The 24,064-nt window shown below is 41.2% G+C and overlaps 1 protein-coding gene across 1 annotated transcript in view; it reads left to right on the top strand.

Moving 5' to 3' along the window:
• The window catches only part of LOC123663705 (T-box transcription factor TBX1-like), a 54,985-nt gene extending 31,164 nt beyond the window's left edge, over positions 1-23,821 (top strand). The window contains exons 2-9 of the mRNA XM_045598372.1: positions 9,633-9,748; positions 10,224-10,343; positions 11,900-12,141; positions 12,447-12,603; positions 13,221-13,376; positions 14,311-14,378; positions 18,321-18,443; positions 23,649-23,821. Of these exons, the coding sequence (XP_045454328.1) occupies positions 9,633-9,748; positions 10,224-10,343; positions 11,900-12,141; positions 12,447-12,603; positions 13,221-13,376; positions 14,311-14,378; positions 18,321-18,443; positions 23,649-23,706 (1,040 nt within the window). The 3' untranslated portion in view covers positions 23,707-23,821. The remainder of the gene's footprint in view (positions 1-9,632; positions 9,749-10,223; positions 10,344-11,899; positions 12,142-12,446; positions 12,604-13,220; positions 13,377-14,310; positions 14,379-18,320; positions 18,444-23,648) is intronic.
• Positions 23,822-24,064: the final 243 nt, after the last annotated feature.

The raw sequence follows: 24,064 nt of genomic DNA, 5'->3' as shown, positions 1-24,064 counted from the left end.
ATAGGCAGTTCCGGGAAGTGTTACTTTGTTTTTTATAGTAATTTTAATTGATTCCTTATTTTTTTTAGAGTCTAAATTTTTATATTTGATACATGTAATATGTAGTTTTGGATATAAGCTTTTAAGCTTTCTTCGTCGTTTAATCAACGCTTTTATTATTTTATGACTTACCGAAATTGTCATTTTGTAACTCCTCATATGGTGTCGTATTATCGGATAAAAAAAAAGATACAGTCGAATTGAGAACCTCCTCCTTTTTTGGAAAACGGATAATTCTACCATTAGTAATAGAATTACATTTGTCGATGTTGATTTGTAGATGTAGTTTTTTTGGTCTTAAATAAAAACAAACATAACTCGATGGTTTGTTTAGACGTAGAATTTTAATAAGGAATTTGTTTATATTAGTTCGGGTAATATGTATCGTATGGGGTGCGTAAATCAAACGTGTCTCGAGAAACTTGGAGCTGCACTACACGTGCTGTTTTAAAGCAGGGTTAACACCAGTTACTGAAAATATATTTACAGGATGTTTGATAGTATCCGCTGGGTTCAATAGGCTATGAAAATTTGTGGGAGGGTTACATTGTTTAAAAATGAGTAATTTTGTATTTGTAAAAAAGTTTTGAAGTTAATTCATGCAACCTTTTAATATAAACTTTTGATTAAAAATCATTATTTAAATTATTTATACAGTATCGTGATTAAGGCATATGGCCTTTTATAACTGTATAGGTAATTCTCAGCTTAAACGAGAAAAACTATGGATAATAGCTGGTGTAATATATGGCCGACATCTACACAGACCGATACTATCCCAGACGAAGTTTTACTCTGTTAGTATTTGTAACCAGAAAATAAATTTAAAGCTTATATTAAAAATAATTTAATAGCTAAATCACGTCATTCGGTTCAAGATAATGTATGGATTTAGTGGCGCTGTATTTCATACAAGATATTACTAATTTTACAAAAAAAAAAACGAGTGTGAAAGTGAAGTAAAATGTATAGCACGTAACACCTTCTCTTTCTATCTTATTTAAATTATACCTCCTTCTCAACTTTCGTTCGCCTCACCCAATCACACTTTTCGTAACGCTCTCGTCACGCATCCATCGGCTTACTTCCCAAGTCAATCGTGCATAAAGAAGTGTTACTTCAGTGAAAGATCTGTCGATTCTTCTCTGCAGCATCTACATTCCGAATCGGTACTAATTTCACTTTCATTTATTATTATATTTAATAAATTAAAACAAATATAACTTTTAAATTGTAAAATAACGATTCAAAAGTGATTTAGGAGCGTACGCGAATAAAATAATTTTTGGTTTTGATTAATTGTAACCTTAGTTAAGACTCAATGTTACAATCCGTCAACCCTGAGCACTGTAACCGGAGCGGCGCCCGCGCAGCTTTAGATTTATCGCGGTCAATCAATGCGGATTTATTGTTAAGGAAGCGTTCCCTTTTGTTACAGGAGATAATAATAGGACTATTATAATTGGACACCACCTGAGCACCGGTTATGTTGTTATTACTGACACAAATGACTTTATTCGCTTATTAATGACGACTCAAGTTTGCTTGTTTTGTCTTTAGTACTTAGGTAATTATAGTGATTCATTTGTTCACATCGCTTTGAGTGTATCACTGAATACTTGATGAACGTCTAAATTAGTAAAATATACGTTTTCATGATTAGTTTTGCCTTTTATTTGAAGCATTTCTTTTAATATGATATCATCATTACAGCCTATACAGTCCACTGCTGGACATAGGCCTCCACAAGTTTACGCCAAAAATAACGTGAACTCATGTGTTTTGCCCATAGTCACCACGCTGGGCAGGCGGGTTGGTGACCGCAGGGCTAGCTTTGTCGCACCGAAGACACTGCTGCCCGTCTTCGGTCTGTCTATTTCAAAGCCAGCAGTTGGATGGTTATCCCGCCACCGGTCGGCTTTTTAAGTTCCATGGTGGTAGCGGAACTGTGTTATCCCTTAGTCGCCTCTTACGACACCCACGGAAAGAGAGGGGGTGGCTATATTCTTTAGTACCGTAGCCACACAGTACGATATGATAAGTAATATGATAAGTATTTATTAATATTGTAACGTCATATAATTTTAAATATATAATGTAGTTTTAGTATTCATTATCTGAATCATATAATCGATTTTCATTAAATATTTGAAGTTATACTTTTTTTGGCGCGTTAGTTAAAACGATGAAAGTAAAGTTATAGTTAGCTAGCCAATGAAGTATAACTTCTTACGTGCGTACATAAGTACACACGCACTTTTTTATATATGTAATAATAAATTTTTTATTTTTCATAATGAATTTTTTTTTATACTGCCAATTCTCTCGTTGTCTATAATGTTTGTGAACACTTTTGAGCTGTGAGTTAAAATTTAAATTTGTGAGAGGTTACATTTGGTACATTGGTATACATTGCAATTCTTAGACGTTATTTTTCAAAATCACTGAACGCCTTTTTAAGTTGTTGTAATAGTATGAAGATAAATGAAAGGAATGAAGGTAATATAGGTGACGCCGCGTTGGCGCAACGGTTACAGCCATCCTCGCACGTGACTAACATTTGTATTGGCCATACAGGTGTTTGCCGTGGTCTGGGTGTTTGTGCAGTCCTTACGGGTCTCCCCAGCGTGCCTCGGAGAGCAGATTAAGCCGTCGGTCCCGTTTGCTATCATGTACACCTGATAGCGATCGTAACTCATAGTAAGGAATATATCCGCCAACGCGCATTGGAGCAGCGTGGTGGATTAAGCTCTGATCCTTTTCCTACATGGGGAAAGAGGCCTATGCCCAGTAGTGGGATATTGCAGGCTGAAGCAATCATAACCTATTAACCTATATTATAATTACCTACTAATTTCATCTCTCTATCTTGAGATATGTACGTGTATAAATATATGTTGATAAATTAAAAAAAAAATAATTGTGTTTGCTTGCAAACGAAAAAAAAACCGACTTCAATTACATCGATGAGTAATACAACGTAGATCGACGAAAAAATAGTCAAGTAACTACGCGTTATCAAAGATTAATCAAAAAGTAGTTATCAGATCTCGATAAAATTTATATGTGACCACATAATAAACATCAGCTTTCGATTAAATTAAAATTTATCAAAATCGGTACACCCAGTAAAAAGTTATTACGGATTTTCGAGAGTTTCCCTCGATTTCTCTAGGATTCCATCATCAGATCCTGGTTTCCTTATCATGGTACTAAACTAGAAATATCTTCTTTCCAACAAAAAAAGAATTATCAAAATCGGTAAATCTAGTAAAAAGTTATTGCGGATTTTTAAGAGTTTCCCTCGATTTCTCTACGATCCCATCATCAGATCCTGGTTTTCTTATCACGGTACTAAACTTGGGATATCTCCTTTCCAACAAAAAAAGAATTATCAAAATCGGTACATCCAGTAGAAAGTTATGCGGTATAATACAACGTAGGTCGACGAAAAAAGCGTCAAGTAAAAACGCATTATTAGATATAGCTCAAAAAGTAGTAGTTAGATCTCAAATAAATTTAAATGGGACCAATTGGTACACACCACCTTTCGATTAAAAAAAATTTTGTCGAAATCGGTCCACATGGTTAAAAGTTCTGATGTAACATATAAAAAAAAAATACAGTCGAATTGAGAACCTCCTCCTTTTTTGGAAGTCGGTTAAAAAAACGAATAAATAAGTAATCTGTCTTGTATATATTATATATTTCATATATTTCTCACAGCAAAAAGCTGTCTGTGTCGGACCATCCTAGCGATTCTAGATAGTTTTAGCACTGCTGGTCTGAAGTAAAACTACTAAAAAAAATTGACGTCAATAATAAAACAAATATATTATGTAGTACAAATGGCATGGGCAATTAAGAGCCCGTGGTGTTGTGACTTGTGAAACATAATAAAAAAATTAATAATTTTAAGCTGAAGAGTCATGGGAAACAGCTAGTTATTGAAAAAAATAATTGTGTTTGCTCGCAAACGAAAAAAAAAACCGACTTCAGTTACATCGACAAGTAATACAACGTAGATCGACGAAAAAATAGTCAAGCAACAACAACATTATCAAAACACGCAACAACAACACGTTATCAAACAACGCATTATCAAAGATTACTCAAAAAGTAGTTATCAGATCTCGATGAAATTTAAATGTGACCACATGATAAACTTCGGCTTTCGATTAAATTAAAAATCATTAAAATCTGTAAACCTAATAAAAAGTTATTGCGGATTTTCAAGAAGTTCCCTCGATTTCTCTAGGATCCCATCATCAGATCCTGGTCTCCTTATCATGGTACTAAACTTGGGATATCTCCTTTCCAACAAAAAAAGAATTATCAAAATCCGTACATCCAGTAGAAAGTTATGCGGTATAATACAACGTAGGTCGACGAAAAAAGCGTCAAGTAAAAACGCATTATTAGATATAGCTCGAAAAGTAGTTGTTAGATCTCAAATAAATTTAAATGGGACCAATTGGCACACACTACCTTTCGATTAAAAGAAAATTTGTCGAAATCGCTCCACCGAGTCAAAAGTTCTGATGTAACATACATAAAAAAAAAAAAAAAAAAAAATACAGTCGAATTGAGAACCTCCTCCTTTTTTGGAAGTCGGTTAAAAAAAAAAACACGAACAACTTAAAAGCGACAGTAGTTCCTTACTCAACACAATTAAGTGCGTTGACAAGTTGACATGGAATGCTATGATTACCTAAGCGTTTATTCTCACGGCTCTTGTTTTCTGTAATTATAGTTCTAAGCATATATTATTTGACTAGCCCGTTGGCGCAGTTTGTAGTGACCCTGCTTTCTGCTCCGAGGGTTGTGGGTTCGATTCCCACCCCGAGTCTGGGTGTAATATAAATATTTATTTATATATTTATATATGTATTATTTATAAGTATGTTTATCGAAAAAAAAAAATATGTAGCTAGCTATATACCAGTCGGCTGTTACCTATAACATAAGCATTAAGTTGCTTACTTTAGAAACAGACGACCGTGTGTGTATTGTGTAGATATTTATTTATATATTTATTTATTAACCGTTAAAAAGTGGAAGAGGTTCTTAATTTTTTTACGATTGTATTTTTTATGTTTCGATGATTCCTTTTTATACGCGAAAGTCGATGCTTGTCTTGGGGTTTCATTTAAATTTGAGCCAGATCGACAGTAGATTTTTATACACCCCTAATAATGCGTATTTAATTAACTTCGACTGCTAATGTGGTCATGAAATCTATAAATCTATACAAATAAATGAAATTGGAGTGTCTGTTTATAATATTAATATAACCACTTTTTGTTAAATGCATATGGATGTGTACACGGTACATATACCAAAATAACATTTTTTACAATTTTTGGCGGTCTGTCTGTCTATTTATTTGTTCCAGCTAATGTCTGAAACGGCTTGACCGATTTTGACGGGACTTTCACTGGAAAATAGCTGTAGAACGAAATGCGAACCGTGAACTGAACAATAGCATTTTTTTCAAATTCCACGCGGACGAAGTCGCAGGCACAAGTAGTTTAACACAAAGTTAAAATATGAGTAGGGGAAGTCAGGTTAGAAAGAATTTTAGGAAATTCTCTTCGTAAAGGGATAGAATTGGAGATTGAAGTTTTCATTAAACTTTGTTACTCTGGACTTATAATTTCTAAAATTGGTGTATTGTCTGTTAAGAACTATTAAAATTGACCAAATCCGTGGTTTTTTCCAAGATACCATAAATGAAACGGTGGGCCACAGCTGATATTTAACAATACTGTTTTTTTGAATAGTTTTTTTAACCGGCTACAAAAAAGGAGGATGTACACATATTGCCTGTAATTTTATGTGTTACCTTATATTTTTAATTGGGAGGACCAATTTTGATGATTATTTTTTTTTTATTGCAAGCTATAGCTTACCATGCTCACATCGCTTAAATGGGACCCGTTTAAATATTTAATAATGTGTGTCTACTTGACTATTTTTTCGTCTAATTACGTCGTTTTATAATTGAAGTATTTTATTTTTTGCAAACATAATTATTAAGACTGTTGCGCTAACTGTTGACTGAATGATTGCGACTGTTGCGCTGGCGGTGCGGGTTCAATCTCCACACAATGCATATATTTGTATTGTCCAAATAGATTTGCTGCGGTCTAGGCGTTTGTGCTTGTGTATTGTTTGTTTCTTGACCCCCGACACAGGGGTGAATCCTAGTGGGGGTCGTTGTGTGTGAGTGTGAGATTTACAAAAGTTACTATGATAGACATTCATCTTAAACGTATTAAATATAACGTAGTTATGGCATAATTAGTTAAAAAAGTATAACCTTGAATATGTTAGAAGACGTTATAATACTTTTGACATGGGTCGTTTGTATCGAACAAAACAAAAATAAAACCGAGATGTGTCGTTGGAGGTAAGTATACTTTTCATCGCCCATCTTATTTATAATCTATTCTCGACGCCCGTTGAAGTTATTGCCGCGATTTTAGACGCGTTTCGAGTTTCCCGCTATTATACCAATTAGTTGAGTGAGATGTCCGCTCTTGGTTGGACGCTTTCGATTTTTATGGCATACGTAATTTACGATTATATTAAATGGCATGAAGTATTCTTCGTTCCGAATTTATAAGTGAAGTGCTGGCGTATTGCGTGTATACATATTTTTTTGTTATTTTATTTTTATGTATTTATTTTGTATCAGACGTGGTCCATAATTCACAATTACGAGTTAGTATAATAAAAATTGCTGTGTGGTTACGGTAGTTAGAATACAGCCACCCCCCTCTTCCCGTGGGTGTCGTAAGAGGTGACTAAGGGATAACACAGTTCCACTACCACCTTGGAACTTAAAAAGCCGACCGATGGCGTAATAACCATTCAACTGTTGGCTTTGAAATACACAGGCCGAAGACGGAAGCGTCTTTGGTGCGACAAAGCCAGCCGCGGTCACCAACCCGCCTGCCCAGCGTGGTGACAATGGGCAAAACACATGAGTTCACGCCATTTTTGGCGTGAACTTGTGGAGGCCTATGTCCAGCAGTGGACTGTATTAGGCTGAACTGTGTGTGTGTGTGTGTGTGTGTGTGTGTGTGATAAAAATAATAAACTAAACGTACACAAAAGTAATCACCTTCTGATTACGACCACTGCTAAACAGTACGTAGCCGTAACCTGCGGAGTAGTAATGGCGAGTTCCAGCGGTCCGCCAATGCACACAGAATGCTGATGGAGCTTAACCTCTGAAGCATATTTAGGGTTCCATTCCAATTTTAAATAAAAATTTTATTTGTAAGTATATCTCAAAATGAGTAACGACTTTGCATAACAATTATAACAATTGTAAGAATATAAATATATTTTTTTAAAATATAAATTAATTTAATTAGTGAATAAATTCTTACTGCGTTTATAGGGCAAACATTTGATGGATGATTTTTATTCGTTCACCTCGGATGGATCTGGATGAAATTTATAACAGAAATAGCTTATATACTAGAATAGCACACGAGTACTTATAATTTCAAAAATGTACAGTTTCCGAACGATAGGTTATTTTATATACTTAAAGATATTTCAGTTAGGCTAAAACATAACTAATAATATAATACGCCGCGTTGGCGCAACGGTCACAGCCATGGATTGTACCTGTTGCGCTGGCGGTTGCGGGTTCGATCCCCGCACATGACAAACATTTGTATATATGGGCATACAAGTGTTTGCCGTGCTCTGGGTGTTTGTGCAGTCCTCGTGGGTCTTCCCACCGTGCCTCGGAGAGCACGTTAAGCCATCGGTCCCGGTTGTTATCATATACACCTGATAGCGGTCGTTACTCATAGTAGGGAATATATCCGCCAACTCGCATTAGAGCAGCGTGGTGGATTAAGCTCTGATCCTTCTCCTACACGGGGAAAGAGGCCTATGCCCAGTAGTGGGATATTACAGGCTGAAGAGTATAACTAATTAAACGATAGAATTTAAAAAAAATCTAAATTATTAATAAAAGTGTGCGTGTCAGCTCCGACGCACGACTGGAGTTTAGTCCTTCAGATCGACTGTCTAAATAGGTATAAAAAGGCTTTCTAGTCCAAGAAAAAGATTGATACCATATTAATTGGTAAATAAACGAATCAAATAACGCCCAAATAGGGTTCCGATAGATGGCGTTAACAAAAACGTAACGAGGTCATTCGTTCAGTAGATTTTACTCCTCACATTTTTTTTTTTTATACCGGGGGCCTTATATGAAAATCGATTCTTAGGGACGAAAATCCAATAAATTCTATACTGTCGAGTCGCGAAAGAAGTCGTACACTCTTAGAATGAATTAGTCTTTATAAATAATTTACTAAGTATTCACTTTATAAACCGACTTCAAAAAAGGAAGAGGTTTTCAATTCGATTGTATTTATTTTAATGATCTTTTCTTTCAATCGAAAGGTGGTGCATGTTAAGTGGTCCTATTTAAATTTAATTGAGATCAGATGACTACTTTTTAAGTAATCTTTGATAACGCGTAGTTACTTGACTATTTTTTCGTCTACTTACGTTGTATTTACTTGTCCATGTAATTGAAGTCGGTTTTTTTCGTTTTCGAGCAAACAAATTTATTGCCTATACGTATCTCAATAAATTGATTTTCTAAATCAAAACTATTTTTTTAATCGAACGGATATCGAATCGAAATAACATAGATAACTAGCTGACCCCACAAACGTTGTTTTGCCATATATGTTATTAACCCCCCTTAATTCCTCCCTTATGACTTTAGGGCATGAAAAATAGATGTTGGCCGATTCTCAGACCTATCCAATATGCGCACAAAATTTCATAAAAATTGGTTCACCCGTTTCGGAAGAGTTTTGTTACTAACATTGTGACATGAGAATTTTATATATAAGATAAGACTTGTTTTTTAATTATTGTATTTAATTCGTTTGTAAAGGTTGCCTGTTTCCTTTCCTTTCGATCCTGCTCGGAGCGAATATTTGTAGTCAGTTTCCTACCGCTTCGTATTATATATTATAAATCAAGCTCACGTGAAAAAGCAATATAGAGCCCTCTCGTTGGGAGAGTTTGGCAGCACAGCGACCGTAATGGCGCAAGATTGAAAAAACGAATTCGCGAATTTGAGGAACTGCGTTTAGCTGACCTCGACGCAAAGCGCGATGAGCTCAAAGACCGTCCACTCGCCGCCATTCACTATAATTATGAGAGCGGTGAGCTCATTTGCCCACTTTGTGCAAAGGGAGTTTGCTGCAAAAATCGGCTATATAAGCCATCTCTGGGCGTACCAGCACCAAGCCCTATAAGGGATCAAAGTGGTCGCCATGGCGGAAAATCGGTCGGAATACATACATAGATTAAGCTCCGACCTACCTACCTTGAGAAACCGGTTTTCTCCTGAGTGAAAAAGTGGACAAGCAGTGGGACGCTATGGGTTGAGTCAGTCATAAATTAATATTCATTTAAGTGTTAAATAATCTTAAGAAACCTATTGTTCATTATGAAATTAAAATTAATTATTTTTGATACAATGAACACTTACTTAGCACAAGTGGTTTTTTACGAAAGTGTAAAATGCTTTTTATTTATAGGTGTAGTATCCAGCCAATTCCCTAGAGGCGGGTTCCACCTTCACTCGTTGGCGGAGCGCGTGAGCCGCGATCAAGACCAGCTACCGGTTCTTCCCCCGCTGCACAATGTACGAGATGTATGTATTATTTTTTTTGGATAGCATATTGTTTATAGCAATTATATGGAATACAGAGTAAAAAACTTAAAAGTAATGACAAGATACCACATAATAATGAATTTGTATTATGTCTATATCAATTTGTAATGAACAGAACCAATTTTCTCTTTGCGAACTCTATACGAGGCGCGAAGCGATTATCACTCCGTCACCGACTTTCTCCACTCATTTTGAATATGATAGATACATAGAATATAATAAATACTTAAATAAAGCGGGTGGAGATTACGTCCCGGCAGTGAGATCAAACGGTCAGCGGTTAGGGCTGTAGGCTGAGAAACCGGCGGACAATCCTTGCCAAGTCGAGTAATATTGCCTTCTGCATCCTGGCCGCGAGTGAACCATCCCGGTCCCCAGTTGCCTCAGATGGTGAGCGAGGCTAACCGGGATCAAGCCGTTGGTAGATATTAAGCTATTATTGATGTGTGTGCAGAACGCGGTGTGCTCACGCAGCACGTATTCTCCGCTGCAAGCTCTCAGCGAGAGCACGTGCCGCGACCCCGGCGCGCAGTCCGCGCCGCTGCAGCCGCCACAGCCCCCGCCGAGGGTTCAGGTACTTACTTCAGTTCTTGACCGATGACCCACTCGGCATATCAGGGAAACTTTAATAATTGGTTTTCAAAAGAGTTTTTTTTGAACTATTGTCATTCTTGCTGATCCTTCTCAGCAAAATTTATGTTCTTAATCGGCGGTAGTTCCACTTTAATTACAATCCAGTTACTAACGGGTATTTATATTATTTGTAAAATAATGATTCAAGAGTGCTACTTGAATAAAATTTTGATTTGTTTTGACGATTCGCCGTACAACGCACTACCGAATGAAAAGTTCATTAGTTATTATGTGAAGAGTGATAATGACAAGTGCTGTCTTTAAAAAAATGCTTGGTATACATTCGGCGATGAAATTGTTTCTAAAGTGATTACAATTTTAATAAAAGAGACTGTATTTTTTATACAAAAAGTGCTAAAATCGAATGTTAATTTTTTTTGTTTTTGTATCAGTAATACTATTATTTATAATTTGATGACTTTATAAACATACGTTTTGTATACTTTGTTTTGTGTCTTTTTGTGTTTTATCTGTTAGCAAACCTTTATAAAAATAACTGTATAATTTTACTGTTTATATGCGAGAGGTTTTTTTGTAACATCGACACTTCAGGCCAGCAGTCCTTCGACTGTCACTGGGGACTGTTGATAGTGAAGCGTTTGAATAACAAATAAATAAGGGTAAAGCTTTAGATTAGGTAAAACCGAATTTCGGGACAGTGGTGGGAAGGGGGGGGGGAGGGTGGGGAACGCTACCCCTGGTACCTCTGTCACACCTCAGAACCCCATGCTTATGGAGATATCCATGGTTAAAGTTTTGAGGTTAGAAGAAGAATTTCGAAAGTTAGAGGAACGCTTGGCTCCGGCGCTGCGGGCGAGGGCTGCCCTCCCTCCGCGCCTCCGCGGCACAAAAAAAAAAACACTCTAGGGGTAGCACAGACCAAGACCACGTGGACAGTGGGGTGCTCCGATTCGGTTTTGGGTATTTTTCGAATTTCTAAACCTATATTCTAGCACGCAATGTTACTAATTTTATTAGAATATTATGTCTGACGCGTTATTTTGTTTAAAAGTGTCGATTTGTCACACAATGCAAACAGGACGAGCTCAAAGGTATTATAATAGCTTTAAATTCTTCTTCTAACCTCAAAACTTTAACCATGGATATCTCCATAACCTTGGGGTTTTGAGGTGTGACAGTGTTACCTTGTATAGATTTCCCTACACCCTCCACCCTCCACACCCAAAAACCCCATAATTCGGTTTTTCTAATTCGGTTTTACCTAGTCTAGATCTTAGCCTAAATAAGTAAACGCTACACACTCAACGGACCCCACAAGGTCCGGAATCACACAATACACAAACGCAAACGCCCAGAAAAGGACTAACATTTCTATGACCAGTACAAATGCCAAGTGAGATCCATGATGCGATGCAATCGAAATCGCGACTGCCAGAGTCACAGATATCGTCGTATTGCTGCCAATGACCGTTGTACTAACGCGTCGTTAAATAACATAGCTGATAGCTGTGGTAGTAAGTCGTGGGTCGCTGGCAGGTGTCGAGTCAGAGCGTGACGCTTCACCCAGCGGTGGCGCGATGTAGTGCGTCACTGGAGCTGGCGGCGCTATGGCGCAGTTTCCACGAGCTCGGCACGGAGATGATCGTGACGAAGGCCGGCCGCCGCATGTTCCCCGCGCTGCAGGCGCGTCTGTCCGGCCTGCTGCCCAACGCGGACTACCTGCTGCTGGTCGACTTCGTGCCGCTCGACGACAAGAGATACAGATACGCTTTCCACAGGTATTGTCCGGTTTTAACATTTTGTAACAGGTATTTTGTAGCTTTTACATTTCGTAGCAGGTTGTACAGGTTTACATTGATGATAGGTATTAAAGGTACGCTCGATAGCAGGTGATGCAGATATGCTTTCCAAAGGCTTACATTTTGTAACAGGTTGTTAAGGTATTATGCAGATATACCGATTTTACCGGTATTTATATGAATATAATAACTATAAAAGAATAATTTATTTAATTCAATCTATTTTCGTATAAAGGGGTACCATGTTTTTGTTTCACGTATTGATATATACGGGCGGCGCGCAGCTCGAGCTGGGTGGTGGCGGGCAAGGCGGACCCGGTGTCGCCGCCGCGCATCCACGTGCACCCCGACTCGCCCGCCGCCGGCGCGCACTGGACGCGCCAGCTCGTCTCCTTCGACAAGCTCAAGCTCACCAACAACCAGCTCGACGACAACGGACACGTGAGCATACTGGTCTTTGATTTATTTTGATCGAAGTAAGACTACTTTATGCGCGTTTGACTTAGGGAGTAAGTGAAAGAGTTATGAAAAGTGTAATCGGGCGAGGCGAACGGAGCAAGAGAGAGGTGCGAGCACACATTTTCTTTCTCTTTTTCTCTTATAGTCAGTTACGTTTCATATATCTAAGAAACAGTGTAGGCCTATTGGTAAAGAAGTTTTACTTCAGTAATTTTTTAATATTACTAGGTTGGCAAACAAGCGTTCGGCTCACATGATGGATGGCAAGCGATTACCGTAGCTTATAGACGCCTGCAACACCAGAAGCATCGCAAGCACGTTGCTGACCTTACCCCTGACCCCTGGAGCTCTGGCCACATTACTCAACAACAGGAACACAACTCTACTTGGAAACAGTATTATTTAGCTGTGATTTTCTGTAAAATCGAAGTACTACTCCAGTCGGGCTGCTTCATATTTTGAGCAGAAAATTTCCTGCTGTGCCCTACCGATAAACTTAAAAACAGTACAATTACAAACTGCGCTAACGGGCGAGACAACTCAACTCCTTAATCTAACACATCGTTCATAGTATAAATATTTTTAATACATCCGCGTAGATAATTCTCAACTCGATGCACCGCTACCAACCGAGGCTCCACGTGGTGTACCTACCCGGGGAAGGGCAGGCCACTGCGCCCGGTACTGTTCCCTACCGTACCTTCATCTTTCCCGAGACCGGCTTCACTGCGGTCACGGCCTACCAGAACCATAGAGTAAGTTATCTTTTTAATTTAAAAAATAACACATACACAAAAGGTTTGAGGACGCGTTGGCGCAGCAGTCACATAGCTGGCTGTTGCGCTGTCAGTCGCGGGTTCGATCCCCGCTCACGACAGACATTTGTATTGGTCGTATAGATTTGTGGCTAGTCTTTAGATTAAGAACCATCGAATTATGGGATTTTGGGGAGTGGGGGCTAGAGGAAGAGCAACACTAGGTAACACTGCTACCCTTCGGAAAGCTATGGTTATGAAGATGTTATGGAAATATCCATGGTTAAAGTTTTGAGATTAGACGAAGAGTTTACAGCTGTTATAATACCTTTGAGATCCGCATCTGGCTCCACCTTAGCTCCGGCGCTGTAGGATGTGCCACTCATGCTCCGTTCCACAGCTTTAACCAACTATTTTCGAACAGGAGTATGTAAAAACGATATCGACTGCAAGATCAACAAACGATACCACTTACTTTACTCATGCTCCGTATACTAGCTTTCACACGTTATTTTCACATTTCACACGCTATTTTCACATTTCACACGTTATTTAAAGGTTTTCACACGTTATTTTAACAAATAATACAATTGATGTTTACCAACTGAGAGATAGACGCCTTAAAAAAAATGGCGCGCCACAGCGTTTCGCTCAGAAGCAATGTAAGCATAAATGCATTATTTTTGTCTAAATAACTGTAAAAGACAAAGATCTAAGATCAACAAAAACACCCTAACCTATCTTCAAATTTAGACCGTTTATCGGCATAATTTCGTTACAAAAAAAAAACCCTTACCTATCTAACTTCAAAATTAGACCGTTTTTAGCATAATTTCGTTACAAAAAAAAAAAATAACCAGAATTAGAATTAGAGATCGTGCACAATGCAGGGTAGTGTCTGTTGAAATTATTTTTTCTTTCTATTATCTTCCAGATAACACAATTAAAAATAGCAAGTAATCCGTTCGCCAAAGGTTTTCGGGACTGCGATCCAGATGATTGGTGAGTAATTATGTTTTTTTTTTATAATATTGTATTAGTTATACTTAGATATTACAAGCTGTCTTAATTAAAATTACAATAAAATCAAATAATTAACTCAATAGAATTTTACTTAAAATTACACTCTTTAGTTTCGAAATCAACTTTGTAATAAGCCTTCAAAATTGTGATTAAAGTCGAATTTAAAAGTTCATAATTACGCTTAGTAATACACACACGGTCGTCGGTAGTCAACAAAATGCCTATGTTTGGGGTAATAGCTAATCGATATAGATACTTTTTTTTTGGATGAACATATACTACACCACACCATATTGCGATCTGACTCGGGGCGAGAACAGACCCACTGCCCCTGGAGCAGAAAGCAGGGCAATGCTGTGCCAATGGAATAGTCATCATTTTTTAAAATCAGAATCTGTATAAAAAAAATTGTCAACCCACAAATCACTATCACCTATAACACAACCATTAAGTTGCTTACATTAGAAACAGACAACCGTGTGTGTATGTCAATGATATTTATTTATATTTAATTGATCACAGAGATTTAGGTATGTAGGCGTATAGTTTATGGACGATTGTAATTAATTAGATATTTCTTATTTTTAAGGTTCGTTATTTTCCGGACAAGGTTTTGTATACAATTAAAAAAAAAATCGAGTTTCACAAAAAAAGATATGGCGATAATTTCAAATAATAATATTAATCTTTGACAATTTCGTACGAGAATGAAAAACAGACACAGGGGTCGTGTAAACGAACACCACATTTTTCGACGCCATTCGATGTCAAAATACGCCATGAATCAAGTTTAGAGTGTAAATGATTATATTTTATGTAGCAAGTCGTTCCGTTCGAGTCGATTTCAGCAGCCGGTGACAATTTACTTTTACGACTCGACCAGAGACTAAAGAGTTACGTCTGACAGTAATGGCGGACGCGCCGTGTTTCCCGCCATTGTAATTACTTCTGCATGTCTCTTTATTTTTATTTTTATTAATAAAGACATTTTATTATTAAATGAGTTATTTATTAGATTTTATATAAACTTAAAACGCTGTCTAGAATCTTTTGATTTTTATGAGTTTTATTATTATGTTTTGCGACTTTGTTGTTTTTAAAGAAAATATTATTGTTAACTTTGTAAAGAATTATATATACCCCATTCGTTTATTTTCTTTTTGACAGTTCAAGAAAATTAGAAATTAGTGACTCCCTCACACGTTACCAATTCGATTTAAAGAAATAATCGATAGCATTTAAGAATAATTTTCAATCGATTACATGAAATAGTTTTAGTTTCAAACATTAAATATTTATTCGTTTATTAGTTGTTTTGTTACTTAATTTAATAATTTTGCTTGTTTCATTTGTATACTCAATTACGTACCTAGTATAAACCTAGTATTAATAAGATATCAACTTAATTGAAACTTAATTAACCGCGCGTTGTAAAGTTAAATTTCACTAACGCGTGCACAGTTACATTTTAAGGCACCCGTCAAAAAATAAATAAATGAATGAACAGAGTTATTGCTCTTTACTCTTGGTTTGAAATTAAATTTCAAAATTTCGACTTATTTCCTAACAAATAATCAATCTTGGAGTCATAGATACTATTTTTATTTCCTTTTTTTTTTTTAAATTTATAGAAAAAATAATTACATGACGTTTTCGTCTTCTTACGTTGTATTACTATTTGTCGATGTAATTGAAATCATTTTTTTCGTTTGCCAGCAAAAACAATTATTAAATTAAGTTTAAGGTTAGAGTAATTTTTACGTTTAGCAATGGATACTACAAACAATGGTTATAGATGATATGAAATGTATCAAAGGCCAAAGTTCTGTATGTCGTAAAACTAAAATGTTTACGTTTCGATTTTATTGCTTGGCTACTAACATTTTACCGTTACGCTACCGACCAATAAGAGTGGCGCTATTTTACAATGTTTACTGGAATCTCATATAAACGATTACTGTCTTAAACGAAGTAGATAAGATAAAAGAACTAGGAATATATGTATGCAATTTTGTTACAACCGTTATTTTTAAATTGCATTTATTTATAACTATAGAACTTGGTGCCGCCATTTTTTTATCGATTTTTTAGACAACACTTGAAGGTTTTTTTTTTATATAACTAGGTCGGCAAACAAGCGAACGGTTCACCTGATGGTAAGCGATTACCGTAGCTCGTAGACGTCTGCAACACCAGAGAACGGCATCGCAAGCGCTTTGCTGACCCTACCCATAATTCCTCCAAAGAACTCTGGTCACCCTACGCACAAAGAGGAACACAACACTAGTTGAAAACAGTATTGATTAGTTGTGATCTGCTGTAAGGTCGAGGTACTACTCCCAGTCGAGTTGCGCCATATTTTGAGCACAAAATTTTCTGCTGTGCGCTACCTCAGTAAAAACCAAATAAAACAAAGATATAGATTAAATGATGACTGATGACTCCATGATCTGATTCCCCCCTCCCCCTTCCATCATCGTACAACCAGACGCTCTTCGTTACGTCACTCTTATATGGTTGACATTCCCCCTATACGCACTAAGCGATTCGCTAGTACATTCTTGATCTGTACGGCCAAAGAATGGAACTGTCTACCAGCGTCTGTGTTCCCCGAAAGCTATGACCTGGGGATCTTTAAGTCGCGAGTGAATAGGTTACTTCTAGGTAAGCGTGCTCCATCTTAGACCGCATTTTCAGGTGAAATAGCGGTCAAACGCCAGCCTATCTATATATTAAAAAAAAAAAAAAAAAAAAAAAATAAATAAACAAATAATAGTAAAATATTTTGAATGTTTAGTGCAGTCGTTCAGTAATCATGTTCGTACAATTATTTTGGCGAAAAATTTTTATTTTTATAGATAAATAAATACATGTGTTTTATTTTAAAAACTTTTTCATTCACCGATGCCAACGTGTGTGTCCAGCAGTAAAAGTTTGTTTATCGTATCGATCATCAATCAGTGCTACGTTCACCACGTGCACAAAGTTTCAAACTGGCAAAAAACCGTATCATTTTTTATCACTTCCCGGTACAATCGATTAATTCTGAATAATATATGGACGTCATTTGTCGTTGCTTGTCAAAACAAAGTATTAACGTGTAATGTGATCCTACGAGCTGTGTCGCGGAGTTTTGTATTTCAATGTTATTTATAGAAGGTGATAATTACGTAATATGAATAAACTACACATATATTCTTTTAAAAATACGTCGATATTAACACGGAATAAGAAAAGTTCCATTTCGTAGATATTAGGCTTTAATATAAAAATTTAAAGGTACAAAGCTATGTTAAAAAAAAAAAAAATACAGTCGACTGAGAAGTTCATCTTTTTTTTTTCGTAAATCGGTTACTGAGATCTATTAGTTTTAAACGAAAATTGTTTTTGACGTGGAAACGTCTAATGAATCGATGAACGCCGGCTGGCATGTACGAAAAAGGATGTCTCATTGTACGTTACGCTCATTGTACGCTTGCTCCGTATCTACCCACTCGATTGGCCTATGCGTCCGAAAAGATGTTTCGTTATGACATTGTCACGTTAAACTTTTATCCGTAAACCAACTTTACCGATAACCAATTCCTAAAGGTGACACTTCTTTAGGCACATGAGGGTAAAATTTGAAAAATATGATGATGAAACGGCAACGTTTTGATGAAACGGCAACGTTTTGATGAAACGGCAACGTTTTAGTCAGTGGAGTTGGAACGGAAATCTAAAGATTTCAATTTGTATAAATATAAACGAGATTTAAAAATTAGTTTGCCAAAGAAGTTTCACTTCTGACATGTGTATTTTGTACGCACACACTTTTTTCCATATATGACCACTAGCTTATTCACCAGCTGACACTCCAAGCTAAGTATGCGTAAAGAAGTTTAACTTCGATAAATAACTAAATAGAATATCTCTCGCCAGCCCCCCGGAGGCGGCCACGGCGCGCGGGCGGCGGCGCGAGGAGGCGCACCCGCTGGCGCAGCCGTACGGCGGCGAGCCCAGCAGCAGCGGCCCGTTGTACGCCGCGCACGCGCACACCGTGCGGTAGGACACACTCTCTTGTTGAAGGAGGCGCACACCGTGCGGTAGGACACACTCTCTTGTTGAAAGAGGCGCACACCGTGCGGTAGGACACACTCTCTTGTTGAAGGAGGCGCACACTGTGCGGTAGGACACACTCTCTTGTTGAAGGAGGCGTACATCGTGCGGTAGGACACACTCTCTTGTTGAAGGAGGCGCACACCGTGCGGTAGGACACACTCTCTTGTTGAAAGAGGCGCACACCGTGCGGTAGGACACACTCTCTTGTTGAAGGAGGCGCACACTGTGCGGTAGGACACACTCTCTTGTTGAAGGAGGCGTACATCGTGCGGTAGGACACACTCTCTTGTTGAAGGAGGCGCACACCGTGCGGTAGGACACACTCTCTTGTTGAAGGAGGCGCACACCGTGCGGTAGGACACACTCTCTTGTTGAAGGAGGCGCACATCGTGCGGTAGGACACACTCTCTTGTTGAAGGAGGCGCACACCGTGCGGTAGGACACACTCTCTTGTTGAAGGAGGCGCACACCGTGCGGTAGGACACACTCTCTTGTTGAAGGAGGCGTACATCGTGCGGTAGGACACACTCTCTTGTTGAAGGAGGCGCACACCGTGCGGTAGGACACACTCTCTTGTTGAAGGAGGCGTACATCGTGCGGTAGGACACACTCTCTTGTTGAAGGAGGCGCACACCGTGCGGTAGGACACACTCTCTTGTTGAAGGAGGCGCACACCGTGCGGTAGGACACACTCTCTTGTTGAAGGAGGCGTACATCGTGCGGTAGGACACACTCTCTTGTTGAAGGAGGCGCACACCGTGCGGTAGGACACACTCTCTTGTTGAAGGAGGCGTACATCGTGCGGTAGGACACACTCTCTTGTTGAAGGAGGCGCACACCGTGCGGTAGGACACACTCTCTTGTTGAAGGAGGCGCACACCGTGCGGTAGGACACACTCTCTTGTTGAAGGAGGCGTACACCGTGCGGTAGGACACACTCTCTTGTTGAAGGAGGCGCACACCGTGCGGTAGGACACACTCTCTTGTTGAAAGAGGCGCACACCGTGCGGTAGGACACACTCTCTTGTTGAAGGAGGCGTACATCGTGCGGTAGGACACACTCTCTTGTTGAAGGAGGCGCACACCGTGCGGTAGGACACACTCTCTTGTTGAAGGAGGCGCACACCGTGCGGTAGGACACACTCTCTTGTTGAAGGAGGCGCACACCGTGCGGTAGGACACACTCTCTTGTTGAAGGAGGCGTACATCGTGCGGTAGGACACACTCTCTTGTTGAAGGAGGCGCACACCGTGCGGTAGGACACACTCTCTTGTTGAAGGAGGCGTACATCGTGCGGTAGGACACACTCTCTTGTTGAAGGAGGCGCACACCGTGCGGTAGGACACACTCTCTTGTTGAAGGAGGCGCACACCGTGCGGTAGGACACACTCTCTTGTTGAAGGAGGCGTACATCGTGCGGTAGGACACACTCTCTTGTTGAAGGAGGCGCACACCGTGCGGTAGGACACACTCTCTTGTTGAAGGAGGCGCACACCGTGCGGTAGGACACACTCTCTTGTTGAAGGAGGCGTACATCGTGCGGTAGGACACACTCTCTTGTTGAAGGAGGCGCACACCGTGCGGTAGGACACACTCTCTTGTTGAAGGAGGCGCACACCGTGCGGTAGGACACACTCTCTTGTTGAAGGAGGCGCACACCGTGCGGTAGGACACACTCTCTTGTTGAAGGAGGCGTACATCGTGCGGTAGGACACACTCTCTTGTTGAAGGAGGCGCACACCGTGCGGTAGGACACACTCTCTTGTTGAAGGAGGCGCACACCGTGCGGTAGGACACACTCTCTTGTTGAAGGAGGCGTACATCGTGCGGTAGGACACACTCTCTTGTTGAAGGAGGCTCACACCGTGCGGTAGGACACACTCTCTTGTTGAAGGAGGCGCACACCGTGCGGTAGGACACACTCTCTTGTTGAAGGAGGCGTACATCGTGCGGCAGGACACACTCTCTTGTTGAAGGAGGCGCACACCGTGCGGTAGGACACACTCTCTTGTTGAAGGAGGCGCACACCGTGCGGTAGGACACACTCTCTTGTTGAAGGAGGCGCACACCGTGCGGTAGGACACACTCTCTTGTTGAAGGAGGCGCACACCGTGCGGTAGGACACACTCTCTTGTTGAAGGAGGCGCACACCGTGCGGTAGGACACACTCTCTTGTTGAAGGAGGCGCACACCGTGCGGTAGGACACACTCTCTTGTTGAAGGAGGCGCACACCGTGCGGTAGGACACACTCTCTTGTTGAAGGAGGCGCACACTGTGCGGTAGGACACACTCTCTTGTTGAAGGAGGCGTACATCGTGCGGTAGGACACACTCTCTTGTTGAAGGAGGCGCACACCGTGCGGTAGGACACACTCTCTTGTTGAAGGAGGCGCACACTGTGCGGTAGGACACACTCTCTTGTTGAAGGAGGCGTACATCGTGCGGTAGGACACACTCTCTTGTTGAAGGAGGCGCACACCGTGCGGTAGGACACACTCTCTTGTTGAAGGAGGCGCACACCGTGCGGTAGGACACACTCTCTTGTTGAAGGAGGCGTACATCGTGCGGTAGGACACACTCTCTTGTTGAAGGAGGCGCACACCGTGCGGTAGGACACACTCTCTTGTTGAAGGAGGCGCACACCGTGCGGTAGGACACACTCTCTTGTTGAAGGAGGCGTACATCGTGCGGTAGGACACACTCTCTTGTTGAAGGAGGCGCACACCGTGCGGTAGGACACACTCTCTTGTTGAAGGAGGCGCACACCGTGCGGTAGGACACACTCTCTTGTTGAAGGAGGCGTACATCGTGCGGTAGGACACACTCTCTTGTTGAAGGAGGCGCACACCGTGCGGTAGGACACACTCTCTTGTTGAAGGAGGCGCACACCGTGCGGTAGGACACACTCTCTTGTTGAAGGAGGCGCACACCGTGCGGTAGGACACACTCTCTTGTTGAAGGAGGCGTACATCGTGCGGTAGGACACACTCTCTTGTTGAAGGAGGCGCACACCGTGCGGTAGCACACACTCTCTTGTTGAAGGAGGCGCACACCGTGCGGTAGGACACACTCTCTTGTTGAAGGAGGCGCACACCGTGCGGTAGGACACACTCTCTTGTTGAAGGAGGCGCACACCGTGCGGTAGGACACACTCTCTTGTTGAAGGAGGCGCACACCGTGCGGTAGGACACACTCTCTTGTTGAAGGAGGCGCACACCGTGCGGTAGGACACACTCTCTTGTTGAAGGAGGCGCACACCGTGCGGTAGGACACACTCTCTTGTTGAAGGAGGCGCACACCGTGCGGTAGGACACACTCTCTTGTTGAAGGAGGCGCACACCGTGCGGTAGGACACACTCTCTTGTTGAAGGAGGCGCACACCGTGCGGTAGGACACACTCTCTTGTTGAAGGAGGCGTACATCGTGCGGTAGGACACACTCTCTTGTTGAAGGAGGCGCACACCGTGCGGTAGGACACACTCTCTTGTTGAAGGAGGCGCACACCGTGCGGTAGGACACACTCTCTTGTTGAAGGAGGCGCACACCGTGCGGTAGGACACACTCTCTTGTTGAAGGAGGCGTACATCGTGCGGTAGCACACACTCTCTTGTTGAAGGAGGCGCACACCGTGCGGTAGGACACACTCTCTTGTTGAAGGAGGCGCACACCGTGCGGTAGGACACACTCTCTTGTTGAAGGAGGCGTACATCGTGCGGTAGGACACACTCTCTTGTTGAAGGAGGCTCACACCGTGCGGTAGGACACACTCTCTTGTTGAAGGAGGCGCACACCGTGCGGTAGGACACACTCTCTTGTTGAAGGAGGCGTACATCGTGCGGCAGGACACACTCTCTTGTTGAAGGAGGCGCACACCGTGCGGTAGGACACACTCTCTTGTTGAAAGAGGCGCACACCGTGCGGTAGGACACACTCTCTTGTTGAAGGAGGCGCACACCGTGCGGTAGGACACACTCTCTTGTTGAAGGAGGCGTACATCGTGCGGCAGGACACACTCTCTTGTTGAAGGAGGCGCACACCGTGCGGTAGGACACACTCTCTTGTTGAAGGAGGCGCACACCGTGCGGTAGGACACACTCTCTTGTTGAAGGAGGCGCACACCGTGCGGTAGGACACACTCTCTTGTTGAAGGAGGCGCACACCGTGCGGTAGGACACACTCTCTTGTTGAAGGAGGCGCACACCGTGCGGTAGGACACACTCTCTTGTTGAAGGAGGCGCACACCGTGCGGTAGGACACACTCTCTTGTTGAAGGAGGCGCACACCGTGCGGTAGGACACACTCTCTTGTTGAAGGAGGCGCACACCGTGCGGTAGGACACACTCTCTTGTTGAAGGAGGCGTACATCGTGCGGTAGGACACACTCTCTTGTTGAAGGAGGCGCACACCGTGCGGTAGGACACACTCTCTTGTTGAAGGAGGCGCACACCGTGCGGTAGGACACACTCTCTTGTTGAAAGAGGCGCACACCGTGCGGTAGGACACACTCTCTTGTTGAAGGAGGCGCACACCGTGCGGTAGGACACACTCTCTTGTTGAAGGAGGCGCACACCGTGCGGTAGCACACACTCTCTTGTTGAAGGAGGCGCACACCGTGCGGTAGGACACACTCTCTTGTTGAAGGAGGCGCACACCGTGCGGTAGGACACACTCTCTTGTTGAAGGAGGCGCACACCGTGCGGTAGGACACACTCTCTTGTTGAAGGAGGCGCACACCGTGCGGTAGGACACACTCTCTTGTTGAAGGAGGCGCACACCGTGCGGTAGGACACACTCTCTTGTTGAAGGAGGCGCACACCGTGCGGTAGGACACACTCTCTTGTTGAAGGAGGCGCACACCGTGCGGTAGGACACACTCTCTTGTTGAAGGAGGCGCACACCGTGCGGTAGGACACACTCTCTTGTTGAAGGAGGCGTACATCGTGCGGTAGGACACACTCTCTTGTTGAAGGAGGCGCACACCGTGCGGTAGGACACACTCTCTTGTTGAAGGAGGCGCACACCGTGCGGTAGGATACCAAATTTCATACTCCTCCTTCCACGCATTTATCGTAAAAAGTAATACAAAAGTTTTGCTTCACGTATTAATTTATTAATAGTTATACATTTATTATTACTTACATGTTGCAGGTACCAGCCACACGGAGGCCACAACAGCGCCTACACAGCTTATTACGCACACAGATAAATGTTACGTCACAGTATAGGAATTACTGTGATATCGTAGTGCCATCGTGACGCAAGTGGTCTAACAGTTTAATTAGAATTTAATATTTATAAGTATTATAGGTATAGAAGATTAATTTTTAATTTATGATTTGCTTATATTCGATTAACTTGTGATTTTTGTTTTGTACCCCCGATAAACTGGCTGAGACGACAGACGTTCATTATTGCGATCTGTCAAACGCGTAAAGTTGAAATAATCGTTATATTATCTACAATTATCCACTTTTATACACAGTTGTTTTGGAGCTCATTGGAGTTAACTCCTTGAGAATCGATTTTCATACAATGCACCCGGTATGAAAATAATATGAGAAGTA

The sequence above is a fragment of the Melitaea cinxia genome, chromosome 20 (assembly GCF_905220565.1).
Source record: "Melitaea cinxia chromosome 20, ilMelCinx1.1, whole genome shotgun sequence".
Taxonomy (NCBI): Eukaryota; Metazoa; Arthropoda; class Insecta; order Lepidoptera; family Nymphalidae; genus Melitaea; species Melitaea cinxia.
This window is presented reverse-complemented; position numbering and strand designations above follow the sequence as displayed.